Raw genomic sequence first — 17376 nt, forward strand, 5'->3', positions numbered from 1 at the left:
GAAGGCCAATCGTATCCTGGGCTGCATCCAAAGCAGCGTGGCCAGCAGGTCGAGGGAGGGGATTCTGCCCCTCTGCTCTGCTCTGGTGAGATCCCACCCGGAGTACTGCGTCCAGCTCTGGAGCCCTCAGCATAAGAAAGACACGGACCTGTTGGAGCGGGTCCAGAAGAGGGCCACGAAAACGATCAGGGGGATGGAACACCTCTCCTATGAAGAAAGGCTGAGAGAGTTGGGGTTGTCCAGCCTAGAGAAGAGAAGGCTCCTGGGAGACCTTATTGCAGCCTATCAGTACTTCAAGGGGGCTTATAAAAAAGATGGCGGCAGACTTTATAGCAGGGCCTGTTGCGACAGGACAAGGGGGAATGGCTTTAAACTAAAGGGGGGTAGATTTAGACTAGATCTAAGGAAGACATTTTTTATGCTGAGGGTGATGAAACACTGGCACAGATTGCCCAGGGAGGTGGTGGATGCCCCATCCCTGGAAACATTCCAGGTCAGGTTGGACGGGGCTCTGAGCAACCTGATTTAGTTGAAGATGTCCCTGCCCCTGGCAGGGGGGTTGGACTAGGTGACCTTTAGAGGTCCCTTCCAACCCAAACTATTCTATGATTCTATTTTATAAGCTCTGCTAAGCTCTTTTAAAGGATAGACATTAGTACCTCCTTGCAGGTCTCTGGATACTGAGTGAGTGGAGGAACTTTGCTGAAGGCTCCAGTGAAGAAGACCTAGTGATATGGCCAGATATATTTGATTCATAAAACTTACTGGATTTTGAGTCAAGTTTTGAAGTACCTGGTTATATACAGCTTTGGGTGTAGTTCTGGGGTTTGAATTCTACTTTTAGGCTAAGCATCTGAAAGCTAGGTATTGTGGATTCTTTATGTAAACTAAGTTCCTCAAAGAAAACAATATTTCAGAGATCTTTAAAGCAGAAATCTTAATGAGGACAAAATTTGTCCTGCACAGACATGTAAAAACTGGTACTGGTTTGCCAACAGCTTGACTTTCAGCTCTGAGCTGTGTCCTTAGGTTGTCTGTCTTTGCTTTTTAGATAAATTTATCATTTGCTTTGGAGTCAGAGAAACTTGAATCTTTTCAAATGTGTTCGTTTGGTTTTCTGTTTGGTTTTTTTGTTTTTATTATATGTTGCAGGAGTAGTGAAGTAGAAGAAAAATATTTGTTGTGCCTGGAAAATAATTTCTTTTTTCCCCCCCCAAAAAAAAAACCAACCCACAAGCCATAGTATAAGCTATTCGATAGATTCTCATAACAAAATGTTTCTGTAATATTACAATGAAAAAATATAAAAGAATAAAAATAGTTCAGCTCTGCAGTTCAGCCTACACCACATTTATAAGACACTTGCTTCCTAAAACGTTTTAATTAAGGAGAGACTTTTAAACATAAGCATCAGCCCATTCATAGTCAAAACTGTAAGTTGGGCCTTAGTTGTGAATATATTTGAATCGTTAAATGATTTCTTTATCAATAGCAGTGTTTGCAAATTAATGGGAAATTTTTTTTTTAACAAAAATTTGGGAACCAAACTTTTGATCAAATGCAAGAAGCAAAGCACTTTTCAAGATAACATTGTCATGGCAAAAAAACCTAAACAAACCCCCAAAACCCACCAGCAAACCCTATCTATTGACAGTAGTACATTGACCCTCACAGGAATGAAATGATCTGTGTCATTAAAAGGTTAACTTTTAGTTACATGACTGCATCTACAATAGGAAAAAAATGGCACAGTCAGGAAAATCTGAAATGACACCTTTGCACAAAACTGAAAGATTGCAGAGTTGTCAGAAGTTTGTGAAGTAGATATGCTTAAAGGCATCTAGTACTTCGTCCATGCCAAGAGTAATTAAAAAGAAGACTTTCATGTAAACAGTCTAAATAAACATCATCACTTTTGTATTAGAAATTTTTTTACTTGTATGTTATGCCTACCAAGATGATTGATATTAGACATTACAAAAATCTGTTTTATGTTGCAGTTGATAGTAGACTGTAGTTCTTAAAGGTGAAATTAGAAAAATGCTGTTTCAAAAGGAGAAAAAAAAAACCAAGGCATTAGGTTAAATATTAATTTGAATGTCTGCAATAATGGGTACATACGCTATTTAAGGAAGTCATTATTCCACTGTGTAGTCAACAAGAGTATCGATTAGAATTAATTCACTACAAAAAGTCTCCAATCATTTTTAACATAAGTTTTTCCTCTTTAACAGTACCCTGAAGCTTGTCTTTTTCGTGGTCAATTTAGCAACAAATTTGCAATTAATCATTTGTTGATTGCAATGAATGGTCTGTCGATAATATGCAGCTTACATTGCTAAAAGGGTTATACAGAGCTTTATTGTTTTCCTTTTGTCTTGGGAACACTTTGTCTAGCAGTGTTTCCTAGAATGGATTTTGAATAGATGTTTTGAAGTAACGCATGCCAGTTTTAAAGAGACACCATGGACTGCTCTGAGAGTATTAATCAAGATATGCCCTAACTTTCTTCTGGCATTACAGTATTTGGACATCTGTTCTGACTCCTTATATGTGAAGTAGGACACATTGGCATAAATGAAGGGTTTCATTATCTTAAATGTCATAACATTTGTTTGAATTACTTTGTGTAGATTTTAAATGCTGAAATTGTAATCTTGGTTTTTTATAGATTTCATTGTCCTTTCAAAAGACTATAAAAATGGAAGCCTTTTAAAAATTCCATCCATAATTCAGAAAGCATAATTTACAATTTGTGCAATAACAGTGAAATTGCTGTAGATGATACTTTAGTAATTTTGAACAGTGTAAGTATTTTTACTGAAAGAAAACTAAGGGCAAAAAATGCTTCTTATTCCAGAAACAGTGTTTTTGTCACAGATAATGTATAAATGAAGGCCATTATAAAATGCCCCTTTGGGCAATGTTGACATGGATTCATTTCTTTGGAAAGTCATGGCAGCTTGAACTGCAACTTTCATCTTGTCAGAAAAAAATGTCTGTTATGTTCCATGTTGTCCTTAAAGGAGCGTCTCAGTAGTATATTTCATGCATCTGGATAGGAAATGGCTTTGAATACAATGTACATAGCTGAAATTAAAAGAAAGATTAAATTCTGGTCTCAGACTTCTCCAAAAGCTTGGAAACATTTTGTTTGCACGGATCTTTAAATTGCATAAGTTTTTGTAGGTTTTGATTGTTCATTAGCAAAACTAACACGCTAGTAAAAGTAGGATTTAACTGATTTACATTTCCTTTATTAATGCTAGTATTACACAAAATAGTTATAACCATTAAAACATTCCTACTCCTAGATAACTTCTGATGTCATATGGATGTGATATTTATGCTTGAGTAAAAGTTAATATTAACTACATTTGTCTTCACTATAATTACAAGGATTACTTATTACAAACATTGGCAAGACAAGTGTCTGCTTACTGTGCAGCAAATTTGGGAATACTAGCTTGTCGTTTTGTATTGATTACATTATTTAAGTAGCTGAGCAAAGCAGCACTTTACAAACAGGTGCTCTTTGATTTGCAAATTTATAAAAATCTAGGAGCAGCTTTCAGCCTACTGCATTGTTGGTTTTTAAGGTGAAAAGTTGAAGGGTGATTTGAGTATGCTTTCATTTAGACCAAAGATTTATTTAGAACATCTGGCTCATGAAGCAAATTGAATTATTGTTATCAAAAACCAGTGTGGTTCTCCATCAGTAAAATATGTTTATAACATAACTCTCTGGCCTGCAGTTCAGAGAAACTGTCCCACTCAAGTTGTTTGCAATGAAATTTTATGGACCTGACTTTGACCATGTGCTATACATGCAATTAAAAGCATAGTTTGCCATTTTTGCACGCTTACAATACTTCTCTTGCATATATGTGGCTGCATATTCTGTGGCTTATTTCAAACTAGGAGTGTTATTTTAAGGGTTACTGGCTTCAGGGAAGAAAGAAACTAAAGAATTTCTTTTCTCACTCTGCTTGTTCCTGCCTCTGCACTACGCCTTGCTGCACCCTAAGCTGATAGTTTGGGGAGTAACTCTGTAAACTAGATAATTAATTTGGGGAATTGTACCCCAGTATTTAGTGTAAACAACTTAGCCTGCTGGAAAACCTCATCTGTATTGGAAATCCTGAGTAAATGGGACTTATGCAAGGAGTTTTTATGCAGATATAGAATCCTTCCAAACAATTTGAGGCTGAGAATAGGATACTGGTATAATATATTCAAAGCTACCATGAGAGCCGTAAGTTGCTAAACAACCATGACGCACTGAGCCTGTCCAGATGGTTAAGCAAAAAGCATTATGCAAGTGCACATTTCGGAGGGGGATTTTTTTTGCAAGAACATCTAAGGAATTTCTTGGTTCCACTCATCATACACTTCTCTAGACTTTTTCACCAGTCTTCTGCAAACTTGGATCTATAGCACGTGAAAGGCAACAAAAACATTTCTTTAGTCCTGTCTGAAGGATCAATGCAGCACTTCTAAAGCAATTTGGACATTTTGATTTCTTGGGTTCAAAATTCTGTATGCGTGAAAACATAATAAAGGGCTTTAGTGCAGTTTCCAGGGTTTCTGACCACCTCAAGAACCAAATTTTTTATTTTGCTGTGAGATTGCTTAATAGTGAAGTAGTATTGCGTAAACCAATAGTGAAATACAGAATTGGTAGTTTCTAAAGTTGCTGGGTGTTTTTTCCTCTTCAGCTAATTTTAACTGCATGTTAATTTTGTTAAAATATGTTTACAGTTCTTAATTAGTAGTGAGCTGGGTACAATAAAGGCCAATCTTTTGTTGTCCCTAAATATCAACATTCTGATAATAACCTGTGACTTATTGCCTTTATACCACATAATAGAACATCTCTGTGGGATAAATAAAGATATTTAACCTCAAAGCCTTTCAATGTCCAGATACTACAAAAATAGGTACTGCATAACCTCTGTGTGCTATACACTGGGTAGATCATTTCTGTAAAATGTTTTACATACCTAAATTATTTAGTCAAAGCAGCTATAGAGAAAGCTTGATCTGTTTCAGGAGGAAAATATATGTGAATCAATTTTGTAAAATTTGACTTTCCCCTCCCTGGAAGTGTTCAAGGCCAGGTTGGATGAGGCTTTGGGCAACCTGATCTAGTGGAAGATATCCATGCCATGGCAGGGGGTTTGGAACTAGGTGATCTTTAAGGTCCCTTCCAACCCAACCCATTCTATGATTCTATGACTACACCTACCATAAACATGTGTTCATATTTGGACATATTTTAACACTTTGCCATATATCCAAATACTAAATTCAGAAAAGGCTTTTTATTCTATAAGCTATAGCATGTTTTATGTTTTTTTTTAATACAGGATCTTATTATTCATACAGAATATATTTTTCAGCCTCAGTAAGATGACATCTAGTTCCATTTGTTAGTCTAGTTTGTATTTCAGATGGGCATTACTGCAGAGCCTAGGCTTTATTTAACTTGAGAGCAATTGATATCAAACACTGTTTATATGAACTAATTATATTAAGTTTTTGGGAAAGCAAGCATATTTCAGAGACTATTAACCCTTCATTTTTCATGGAAATATTGGCCATTGCCATGTAGTATGTGATTGGATTTTGCACTCCAGGAAGGCGTCTGGCCACTTAGACTGTGTATGAAGACTAGTATGCATTCACCTTTAAAATTACAAATTTGAGTAACAGTAGCAGTAAAGCCAGCGTGTGATCAAGATGATCTGCTAGGGTCCAATCTGTTCAGTCTAATACCTTTATGAACAGTTTAATTTCATTCTATTTGTGCAGTACCCTTTTAGATACTCAGAGAAACCACTCTGATGAAGGTAGGCTTGGCATGAGTAATTCATGTGAATCTAGCTCGTAATTCTAGGAGGCTTCTCAGTTGCCCAGCTATTTTCAAACTACCTGTTAAATAAGTTTGTCTCACTTCAATGCAAAACTCTTCTGCCATTTTCCCTACGACCTCACTCTGCTGTAAGGCAGTGTGGTTCTTTTGCATTAGCTGTGAGCACTAAAGAGAACCAGGCCATGTGTAGGTACTTCCATTAGACTCTTCTGCTGCTTCTTCAGAACTTGAAAGCCCTCAAAGGCTGTACATATATTTAACATGCTTAAACAATGGAAAAGAGTAGGATACCTCTCACTCTTCCTCCACCAAGACGGCATTACCCAGGGCCTACAAGCATGCTCTGCAGTTGCTCTTGTTACCTTCCCACAGCTATGTCATACTTTGACAGACCCTTGAGGTCTGAACTGGATCCCAAGTGCTTACTGGTACAAGGATGTGGCCTAGATCAGTGGAAGAGAAAGGAGGAAAGAAGCTTGAAAGAACCTCCGTAGAAGCCTGTGTGGGAATTAGGAAGCTTATACACTTCGCTAGGACTGCAAGCCAAGACTTATCACCAAATGATGGCAAGAACTGAAGGCCAAAGGACAAAAAATCCTTGCAACCATCACCCACTCAAACTGTGGACAAAAGAGTTTGCCCTCAGTACATGGCACTTCCATGGCCTTGATATGTAGTCATTTAGAAGTTACATCAGGCATTTGGCAGTGAGGACTTGTTTTTCTTTCACATTGGAGTATTCTGCATCTGCTCACTTAACAAGAAGCTTATGGTGTAGGTAAGATTAAGACTGCATGCAAGATTGGCAACATAAAATTGTGGAGAGCCATAACTCGAAAAAAATAAAAACTATGCTTGAGTTAACTGTGCTTCTGGACCAACAGCTTTTGAGCCTAAGCAGTGCTGAATTCCATGAGAGAAAACAGAGCTTGTTCTGCCATTCCAGATATTTTGCAACAAGTCTTTAAATAGCAGACTGCAGAAGTAAAATATATGAAGAAAAAACTAAGCAGCAAAAGCAAGGGGGGAAAATGAATATAGTAATAATGCAAGCAGTATCAATTGAACAGTATTTTGGGAGGTGGAGGGGAGTGAAATCCCAAATAAAAACAAAGGCCTCTAGGTCAGTAGATTGTTGGTAGGTGGATCTCACATCTGAATGTCTAGCTTTATGACCCAGGTAGATTTGGAGATGGTGGAAAGAGTAAGTCTAAGGAAGGTGTTTTCTTAGACATGACACTTAATGCCAAATACAATGAACAAATATCTTAGTCATCCACAGACTCTGAACTCATCACTACTCCATCACTGGAGATACTCAGTTGGAATATGCAGGCCGGTGGTATTGGCAGGGGCTCTCCTTCTCCTGCAGGGCAGACAAGTTGTGGTGAGTTTATCAGCTCAGGCAAAAATTGGGGCGTGGAATAGAAGAAACGGGCACTGACACTGATCCTGGAAAATGATGTCAGAGAGGGAAGTTCTAGAAGAAGATTCTGGGAGAAATTCCTGAAAGGGAGAGAGTTGGTGGTAGCGATAGGAGCTGTTTGTCAAATAATGTGGAATGTACAAGTTAACTATCCTTTTTTTAGGACAAAAAAAAAAAAACCCAGAAGTTTGGCTCGTTTACCACAAATCAAATGGAGAAGATGGTGAAGGTGAAGAATGTCAATGATAATGCAATTAGAAAAGGTGAACAGGGCAATCCTAGAATCTTTCCAAGGAAAAAGCTTGACACAAATGAAAAACACTTTAAATGAAAGTCTGAGTTATGAGGAGTTGAAGAAAACCTGTGTCTGATAGCTGTATGTCTGCTTAGTTGGGGATAATACAGGTGAAGACAAAACCAAGAAAATAAAGTAGAAGGATTCAGAAAATATTTTGGATCAATGCAACACAAGGACAAGTGCAGATATTGATCAAAAGTCAAGAAAGTTGCTTTTAGGCCTATAAGAAAGAGCAAAGAGGCTATATAAAAGATGTGAGGGAAAGGATCTTAAAAATTTTGTTGTGAATCAATGGAGAGAGAGAGAACATCTGCAGCTAAATAATCTAACATCTAGCCCTAACTTATGAGTATGTTGGGTTTTTTTATAAATTAATATTTGTTTGTCCAATAGGGAAGGTAATAAATAATATTCTAATGCAAAAATTTAAATTTCAAATTGAAAATACAATAAGGAAAACAGTGACCTTTTTCAATTAAGAGAAAAATATTCTTTCAGACTGTAAATCAATGAGAGATATTTCAGTGGTTTGCATACTTCTTATAAAAATAAATATCTGCTATGGAAACAAATGAATATCATAAATATGTATTAAAATTATAACGCTCTGTTGCCAAGGCTTTGACTAACAAGTTATGGGAAGTTGCTAAGGAGAAGTCAGGTGAACATTTATTATTTGATCCCTATCAAGCAAATGAGCATATAAAATGGGTGGCAATACAAGATTTGGCTTGAACCCCAGTGAAGATTTCAGAGGACTGCTCAAACTGTTGAATTTCAGGCATAGCTTCATAAAGTTAAGCAGCTAGATGTGCTCAGCTTCTTGTATGATTAATAACAAAGATTTCCAAACAATGATTCAGAACAGAAACTTGTCTACATGCCTGTTGGAAGAACCTTTCCAAAGACCTTTGTTCTTACTGTTGAGCATGCTGGGAGGATAGAGAGATCATCCTGCCAGTTTAGGCACCTAAATTAAGGGCCTAAATTTAGCCCCTGATAATACTACTCTAATGCCAATTTAATCGAAGCTCAAAATGAAAATATGCAAAGGGATTTTGGTTTTTTGTTTAGATATTTTGGGTTTTTTATTAGGACAGTGTTTGAAAACCATAAATAAGTTGAGTTTAATTTTTCAACACTCTGCACAAGCAATTATTCCTTATCCCAAATATGCCTTTTTATGTTAAGTTTTTAGTGTGATGGCAATAATTATTATTTCACCAAAAATAGTCAAGTAATTGATTTTTTGGGGGAGAATTACTCGCTTCTCTCTCCTCAGAGCTGCAAAAGTGCTGGGCATGAAAGTCTAGGCGTTCATTTCAAGCTAGACAGGCTCTTAGTGTAAACTTTGTTTCTGTGCTTTTTACTGAAGATATCTGTGAGCTATTGCTGTGTGTTGCTGAAGAACAGCAAAAGTAACAGCCAATTGCATCGTATTGCATTGCTTATATTGACTTTCAATCTGAGCTGTGTCCTTGATTGTGTTATGCTAAGACTCATTGTTCAGAATAATTTGGGACAATTTCAACATAGTTCTTTGTCAGCAGTTATCAGAAATGCTACTGAAGGTTTACCACAGAGATCTTTTTGATATACAAGATATTTGATACACTCTCTATATGGCTATGTTGGCTAATTGCCATGTGATCACTTTTCTTGTCTTTTTAGTGACCACATAAACACTCAGCATGGATCTAGAAGAACCCTTCTCTAGTTACAGTAAATTTAGGGTGACCAAATATAAAGGAAGGAAGATGTGCTCAGTAACACAGTGTATCCCCAGCAGAGTTCATATTACAGGGTACGTCCTCTGCATTGTATTGAGTCATGGGGCACAGTTTGTTTTTTAGTCATCTAGTCTGATAATAACTGCCTTATCTCCCAGTCTTCTTTGATGGTCCTTGAATTTGGTTAGTGACTTAAAAATACAGATATATAGAAATTTAGTGTCAGTTTCTGAAAACCAAAATAGCTCCTCAAAGAAAGTCCTTGAGATACTGGTACAAAGGCTTGTCTTACGGGACTGGTCCCTGGACTGGTCCCTACACAGCTGGGACATGTGGTCACCCTATATGAACTGATTGATAGTAAATTCTGATGAGTCAATTTGTGTACATGTCCACTAGTTGTATGTTATAGAGTTATCAACAGGAAGAACATAGGGGTGGGTTGTTTTGTTTTTTTTTTCACAAACACGTCTTTTCCTGCAAAGTGGATTCCACTTTGCGTCTGTGTGAAACATTTCTAGTACCAAATTATGTATATATAGTGTCAGAAACTCAACAGAGATCTGACTTCAAATGAAAAGGGAGAGGGAACGTGCTTACATTTGAAGGCCTGTTCCAAATATTTCGTTACAATTTCCAGATCTACCATCCTCTGGTCTTTTGCCAATCATCTATAAATACTGTGGTTACTGATGTTTCATCCTGGGTTTAGAGATATTACCTATTTAAATGAGTATTTAAAATATGAACTGTCACTTGACTTAGTAATACATGTACAGCTGAAATGTATTTAAACATGACCATCAGAGGGCTGGCTGTCAAGAATATCACTGACAAAATGAATAGCATTATCTTGACAGTTTCTATGTTTTTCTTGAAAAACCAGGAGCACAAGCTTCTCAGATTTTCTTTATCAGATTTTTTTTCTTAAGAAAGTGAATTATCATTATCTTTTAGTAAAGCTGTATCAAAAAGAGCTTGAAATATCTTCTTGCTCTGACCTTCTCAAACTATCACCTTTTCAGATATATTGGCTCAGAATATCAGTAGAAACTAAGATGACTATAGTAACTAGTGTTTCACCAAAAACTAATGTATTCATGAATTTTTTTTTGGAAGATCTCTTACTTTGTCTCTCAGGTTAATGCGTGTAATTTAATCAAAAGTACCTGGGAGTCAAATGTGAAATGACAGCTTGATTCAAACAAGGCAGGACCTGAAGCTTCTTGAGTACCTTTTTCTAGACTTGGATCATTGAATGGTTCAGTACTAGCCATGTTATTTGCTTGTCTGAGACTGTTGGTTATTATGGTGTGGGAAATATGAAAAACAAAGAATGTATCTATGGTTTTTGCTTTTTGTGTGTATGTGCAGAAAGTGGAATGCATATTCATAAGGATGTTTGTTTATCTAGAAAATAATTTTTAGTCTTAAGCCACTACAGCAAACTTTTCTTAATCTATTTTCAATAATTTTTTTGTACATCTGTACTATTCCACATTAATAACTGATGTGAGCTAACTGCTTGTTCAGGTTAGATTTGCATTCTGATCCAAAGATTACAGGTTGCTGAATTATCCCTTAAGCTTCCTAGCCTTGTGGATCCATTAAGCCTTAATTAAAGAAGCATCTTAGAAAAAAAAAATAATCAGACCATTTATATCCAAAGAAGATGCACATTGGTCATTTGTTTGTTCACCAGCATAAAAATTATTATTTAATGGAAATTTTAATCACAGCAAGCTTATAGATAGACATATATTAAATGCATTAATCTTTCTATAAGGTTATTCACAATGTATAAGGTTACTCCTCTGAAAAGACTGCTTCAGATTGCTTTCCGGTAATGCTAATACCCATTAAAAAGATGAATATATATGTGTGTAAGTCAATCATAAGGTATTAAAGAGGTGTAGCAACTTAAGCTTCTTTTCTTCTTGGCAGGTCACTTTGAGAAATGTGCTAGTTCAATTAAAATATTTTTTCCATTTCCTAGGAGTAGATTCAGATATGCTCTGTCTGTTCTCTATCTTATCTTCACTGTCAGGATTTAAAACAAACCTGAGTGAGATATAAGAAGGATCGTCCAGCTACTTCAGACTCTGAACAGGTTCAAATTAAAGGTGTATATATGTGTATATATCTGCATGTTCATCACACATATGTCCAGGTTGAATATTTGGGAGATAGAGAGGTACATTTTTTAAGAGTCTGTTTATAATTTTGTTGAATTTAAACTGGGATAAACTGCATCTTGTGTTCTTCAAACACCCATTCCTCCATCTCTACTTTCAAAATGCTACAGCAGTGAGTGGAAACCATCTAAACTAGAGAGGCATACAAAAGAGAACAAGGTCTGGTAGTTTTTTTCAGATTAGATTGGTGATACTATGACATGAAGGTTCAGAGAAATTATCATCATCTAGGCTATTGTCATATATTGCATATGACATGTAAATGACTGTAAAAATACTGTATATCTTAGAAATGAAGTATTTTAGAATAGTAGCATACAACTCAAATATTCATATAATATTCTCAGAAGCACAAAATTGTCTGATTAGTTACTTAGTTCTGTTTTTAAATGCTCTGTATTCAGCATTACTTTGCGCACCAGCATTTTGATGCAAAAGTGTTCCTGAAAAAAATCTCCATTCTTGAATGCTTTGGTGAAAAATACTACAATGCCTTAAGTATAAAATGAGCTTTGTGACTGAAGTATGGGTGTAGTGAAAGGTGCTAGTTTCATATTACAACGATCCCGTAAGACCTTCCTCCTCCTTTCGCCTTGCAACAGACCTGACAGCATTGTGTCTCCTCAGATTATTATTAATAATAAAGCTCTTGCAAATTTTAGGCATGTTTATGTGCACTTGTGGTGTGTTACTTTTAAAAATGGAAAATATTTAGATTCAGGTATAGTGCTGCTGGAAAACTGTATTTCAGGCTAACATACATATGAATTTATTAATAAACATTAATAAATAATGCCCACAGTTGATACTAATTATAGACCAGTATCTGACTGTCAAATGACCTTTCTAAAAATACCTGTTCACTTGTTACCTTGCTAGGTAATATCATGAAGGATGTGAAAACTCCTGGGTTTTCTCTTTTACATCAGTTTTATTATCAAATACAAAAATCATTTCTCATATTTTACTGGCCATCCACAATATCAGGTACCAGGAAAGGTCAGCATATTAAAGCAACAATATGCAAACAATATTCAGCTTCCCATACATGTGGATATTGCTCTGCTTCTTAGCGTAGTTAATTAGGTGATTTTAATATAAAAAATATTTAAAATTAATTAATTCTCCATTGGTCCAGCAACAGTTGTATGCTCTAAATAGGCTAGGCTAGAATGAAGTGGCTGAATGAAGTCTGCTAAAATGAATCCTATTTCAAATGTAGCCAAAACAGCTCACAATGAAGGACGCTCTGCTCTCCTCATCCAGAAATACAAAACTTCTAATGGTTGTTCCTCAGGATTCAGGGATGGCATCTGGTAATTCCTGTAGCTCTTAGGAGACAGAACTTGCATTCATACCCATTCTCAAGTTCCTGTTACTTTCAATTCTTCCAGGTGTTTTTCATTTATTTATACTAGTCTGTATGCTACTATCTTAACAAATAAAAGATGATAGACATTTGAAAAACAGAAAACTCAGTGTAGTTCTTTTTTTCTCTTTTCTCCCTTAAAGCAAAGGATTATTTTGCTAACACACAACCAGCATGGGCTGGTTTCAGATTTTCCTATGGCGTGGAGTTATGGTTGGGAAGAGGTCCCTGTGCTCGGGAACCTGAGGACTCTCTACGTTGGACTCAATGAAGGGTTCAAAAGAGCAGTTAGGCAGTATAAACTAAAGAAAGCCTTAGCAACTCCCCTACTTCTGAGTTTTTCTGTGCGCAGTTACTACTATGGTTTACAGCCTCCATTAATAAAAATAGCCTTTCAACAATTTTTGTATGAAACTGGTCTTACATGTGCCTGTCGTGTTGTGCTTGTCAAAATTAGCTTTGTGTATTACTTTTTTTACCTCTCAGCTCATGAAGTTAATTGATCCATCTTGGAGTCAGAAAATATTCAGGCAGGGGAAAATTTTGATCAAATCAACCTTGCGTGGAAGCAACTGCCTGTTTGCCATCTGCAGTGGGCATTGATCCCTAGCTTGTTTGTGCCTTGCATTTGTTATGCATGAGTAAGCACATTAGCCTTTTCATTTCATTCATTAGACAGTTAGTCCTTGATTAGTGTTTCCTAGTTTCTGTCAAATATGCTACTACTCCTTTATTAATTTTGTCTTAGGTCTGTCTTTTTCTTTTGCTTCAGCGTGTAGAAAATTAACAGTTAACCACAACAGTAGTGCTTTTATTTCTTTTTCATATAGAACTGGCTAACAAATATACTTTTCTAATATTGGCACATCTAATGTGGGATAAAGTATGAATGATGGGTCTTTCTAAAGTTAACAGAGTTATTATTTTAGCTCAGCTGGCAGGCTTTGTTTAGAAGTGTGATGTCTTAGGGTTTACTGTCAGCTTTATTTCATCCGTCTCCAAGAACTGTGGGATCACCTGGATACTTGTGGATATTTGCCTTATAAAATTGCATTGCACATAAAAATAAATTTAAAGTAATGATGAGTGCAGTTTGAGAATGTAGCACTGAAAGTTTCAGATGACAGTTTGGGTGACAGGACAGAACAATAAGGCATTTTATGACTAACACCGGTTCATTCACTAGGGGTTTTTGCAGTCATTTCCTGATAGGACAGTAAAATGTTAAATGACAATTCCATTCTTAAAGATAATAGAAAAATAAATAAATAATGATGTGATGTGCATAAAGCAACAAAATATCTACATCTTTAGAAACTACATAATAAGATCATGAATAAAAGTGAATATTTCAATGGAGCCAATACATTTAGTGACGCCATTAGATGGTTTTATTTGATCAGTGGTCACAAGTTTTGCCCAAAAATTCTCTGCTATGCTACATCCTTATGTAGGTAGAGTGTGTGTAAAATATTATGACTTATTTATTGTTTTTTTATTCATAATCTTATAAGTTTATTTAAATATTATCAGTTTATCTCAACATTTTTATCTTTGACGTGGTATTAAAGTTCATACGTTTATTTTTTCAAAGTACCCGCAAGCCAGTAAACCAAACCTGAAGGTTGGACCAGTCTATTCTCCAGAGGGTGCCCAGCTTAATATTCTAGTAAATAAAAAATTATCATAGTCATAAAGTGTTGCAGCCATGTTTAATGTAAGTGGGTACCTATATATCTGCACAAAATCCTTGCTTGTTTATTTGAGATTTATATTAACATTGATTACTTTAAATAAAAATTATTTTAAACAAAGTATTTTAATCATGTTTGGAATCAGAAATACAATAAAATTTAAGTAAAGTATTTAATTTTTTTTTCACCCAAATGCTAATTCTGATGGTTTGAAAATAATATGTTGCTAGATACAGGCTTCATACTGAATTTAATACTTCTCTCAAATTCTTAGCTTTTATATTTCTATAATCTTTTAAGTTGGGAAATAATGTATTTTTTCGTATACGCAATAGTTGATTATAGTGATAGTTTTATTTGTAGATTTGTCAAACTCTACATGGAAACTGGAATTAATTTAAATTTCTTACTAACTGAACTAACTCTTCTTACATTTATATTCTTATATATGCAGCATTTTAAGACATAATTATAAAAACGTGATCCAAATGGATTTCTCTGTGTTTACTATCTCCTGCAAGAATGAAGATTTGGTAGATTTCATACTCACACACCTCATTTAATACATACATCAAGAGATGAAAAAACTTTTTACTTTCTTAATTCCCAGTTTGTAAATTTTTAATGAATTAGTATGTGAAATAAATATTACATGATCTGGAATGAGGAAAACATTATTTTCATACCTGCAAAGAAGATATAAAAATGCTGTGAAAACTGATGCTAGCACGTCAGTTCCAAATGTTCTATTTTCAGCAACTCCCACCACCACAATGGTTTGATTCTTTTTAAAATGTTACACACTTGCAAGTATTTCATACAACTATTTCATTTCACATACACATTATTTAAATGTATTATTAGCATAATTTGCTACATTTAAAAATATTTTGATAAAATATATTTCATTAACAAGTCTCTTTTTTATATTAAAAATCCATTTTTCCCCCATATGATTTCATGCCCTGACTTATAGCAAATGGGGCATCTCCTGGCATTTATTCCCATTTTCTACCAAATTTTAGAGAAAGCTATTGAATGGCCATATGCAAATATCAAGCTGTATGTGTATAAAGTAACTCTGCTGAATCTATCACTCACCTTTACTAAAGGAGTACATTTCTTAGACTTTATTTAGTATTCCAACAAGAAAGAACTGTACGAATGGTCTTATTGTAAACATTCACCCGATATGGATGATACTTGCTCTACAGAGACACTTTCAGTAAACGTAACTATCATGTCTGATATGTAAAAAGGAATAATGGAGCCTGTAACAAGTGTAATAAATTATTAAGTTCAGATATATCCCATTCTTGGAACAGTGTACCTGTAAGCTTTCTAAGTGATACGAGTATTGCTGTTGTTGAAAATGACAGTTCACAAAACACCTTACAAATGATATGCCCTGTTTACAGTTTTGGTCTTCTGTTTTGTGATTTTCCTGTCACGATAGATTTACGGTTTTCTTTTTCCTGTTAGGACGCTTCAATTGCCCACAGATTCCATATCATGAGAGAAAAACATCCGGAGAAGTTCAACAGTAGGTAAGAATCTAAAAATATTTGCATATGAAAAGATTCTTTCCATGTTATTAAGGTATGTTCTGTGAGGGGTTAAATTTTGCACATCCTTTAAAATACTGATTCTTAGAAAAGAGAGGAAAATGGTGCATTTTATATTAAGTATATGCACCCAGACTGCTTGTAGTGTAACTGTTTTATATCTGGTATTTCAACTGAAACGAATAGCATTATAAATAAACTGTTCTCACATGCGAAATGTTTGACTTGTAAGACTAGCATGGACAAGATGATGCATTGTGGTATCTGAGGATCCCTGAATTGACACTTTGCCATTAGGCACTGAAGAACACTTATTAGACAGCTGCAGATGGTGATCCTTATGTTTCATTCCCACACGCACACTGGTACATTGACAGGGGGCTCTTCCATATATACTCTTAGTAAGGGCAAGTGAATGCCATTTTACACATAAATGCTTTTATCATTAAACAGCTTTGGATATGTAAAAAAGTCAGGAATGAGACTTTGCATCTGTTCCTTGTGTTGCTTTTTGAATTTTCAATGTTATCTCAGAGCTTTTCTGGAGATTAAAAATGTATTACAACATGTACTCTAAATTCACCTTCTTTCGATATCTGGTTTGTTGAGTAGATAATATTCGTAATGCAATGCTTATGTTTGTCTCTTCTTATTTAGGTAACAGCACATAAGTTGTGATGGGTAAAAGCAACATTTCAGAAACTTTAACATTTAAAGGCACATGGGGAGAGGAAAGTAAGATACGAAGTTAATGGGAATAAACAGGAAATATCTAGAAACAATTATTAACACAAATGTTTTGTCATTGTGAGCCTATCCATATACTTTCTTTAGTTTTCCATGGGGGTGACCTGGAAAGTCTTGTGTAGATGCAATTCTTCATAGACCTTAGCATGATAAAATATGCTGTTTGTGCTGTCGTCTTGGAGTTGTACAGAATGATGTTTGAATATGTTTGAATATTATCTAACTTCTTACTGTTTTCATGTTGAAAGTATAAATTTTAGATTTAACAGTCAGAGATGGGGGCTTTTTTCTTAAATACTTAATCTGTTTAGCATCTATGCAATGACATACTATGACCCCGAGTGTATGTTTCTTTTTAAGTTCCACAGTAAACATCTATTTTGTATGACCACCTCTTCCTACCTCTGAAACTTCTCATTCTGAAAGAATTATACTATGAAAAGATCTGAACTCAAGCCTGACCTGCACATCCCAATG

The 17376-nt window shown here is 35.3% G+C and overlaps 1 protein-coding gene across 1 annotated transcript in view; it reads left to right on the top strand.

Annotated features, from left to right (window-relative positions):
* DGKB (diacylglycerol kinase, beta 90kDa) overlaps positions 1–17376 on the top strand; it is a 329129-nt gene that overhangs the window by 171691 nt on the left and 140062 nt on the right. The window contains exon 21 of the mRNA XM_009326094.1: positions 16070–16134. Within this exon, the coding sequence (XP_009324369.1) occupies positions 16070–16134 (65 nt within the window). The remainder of the gene's footprint in view (positions 1–16069; positions 16135–17376) is intronic.

This window comes from Pygoscelis adeliae, unplaced genomic scaffold (assembly GCF_000699105.1).
Source record: "Pygoscelis adeliae isolate BGI_AS28 unplaced genomic scaffold, ASM69910v1 Scaffold15, whole genome shotgun sequence".
In the NCBI taxonomy this organism is placed as follows: domain Eukaryota; kingdom Metazoa; phylum Chordata; class Aves; order Sphenisciformes; family Spheniscidae; genus Pygoscelis; species Pygoscelis adeliae.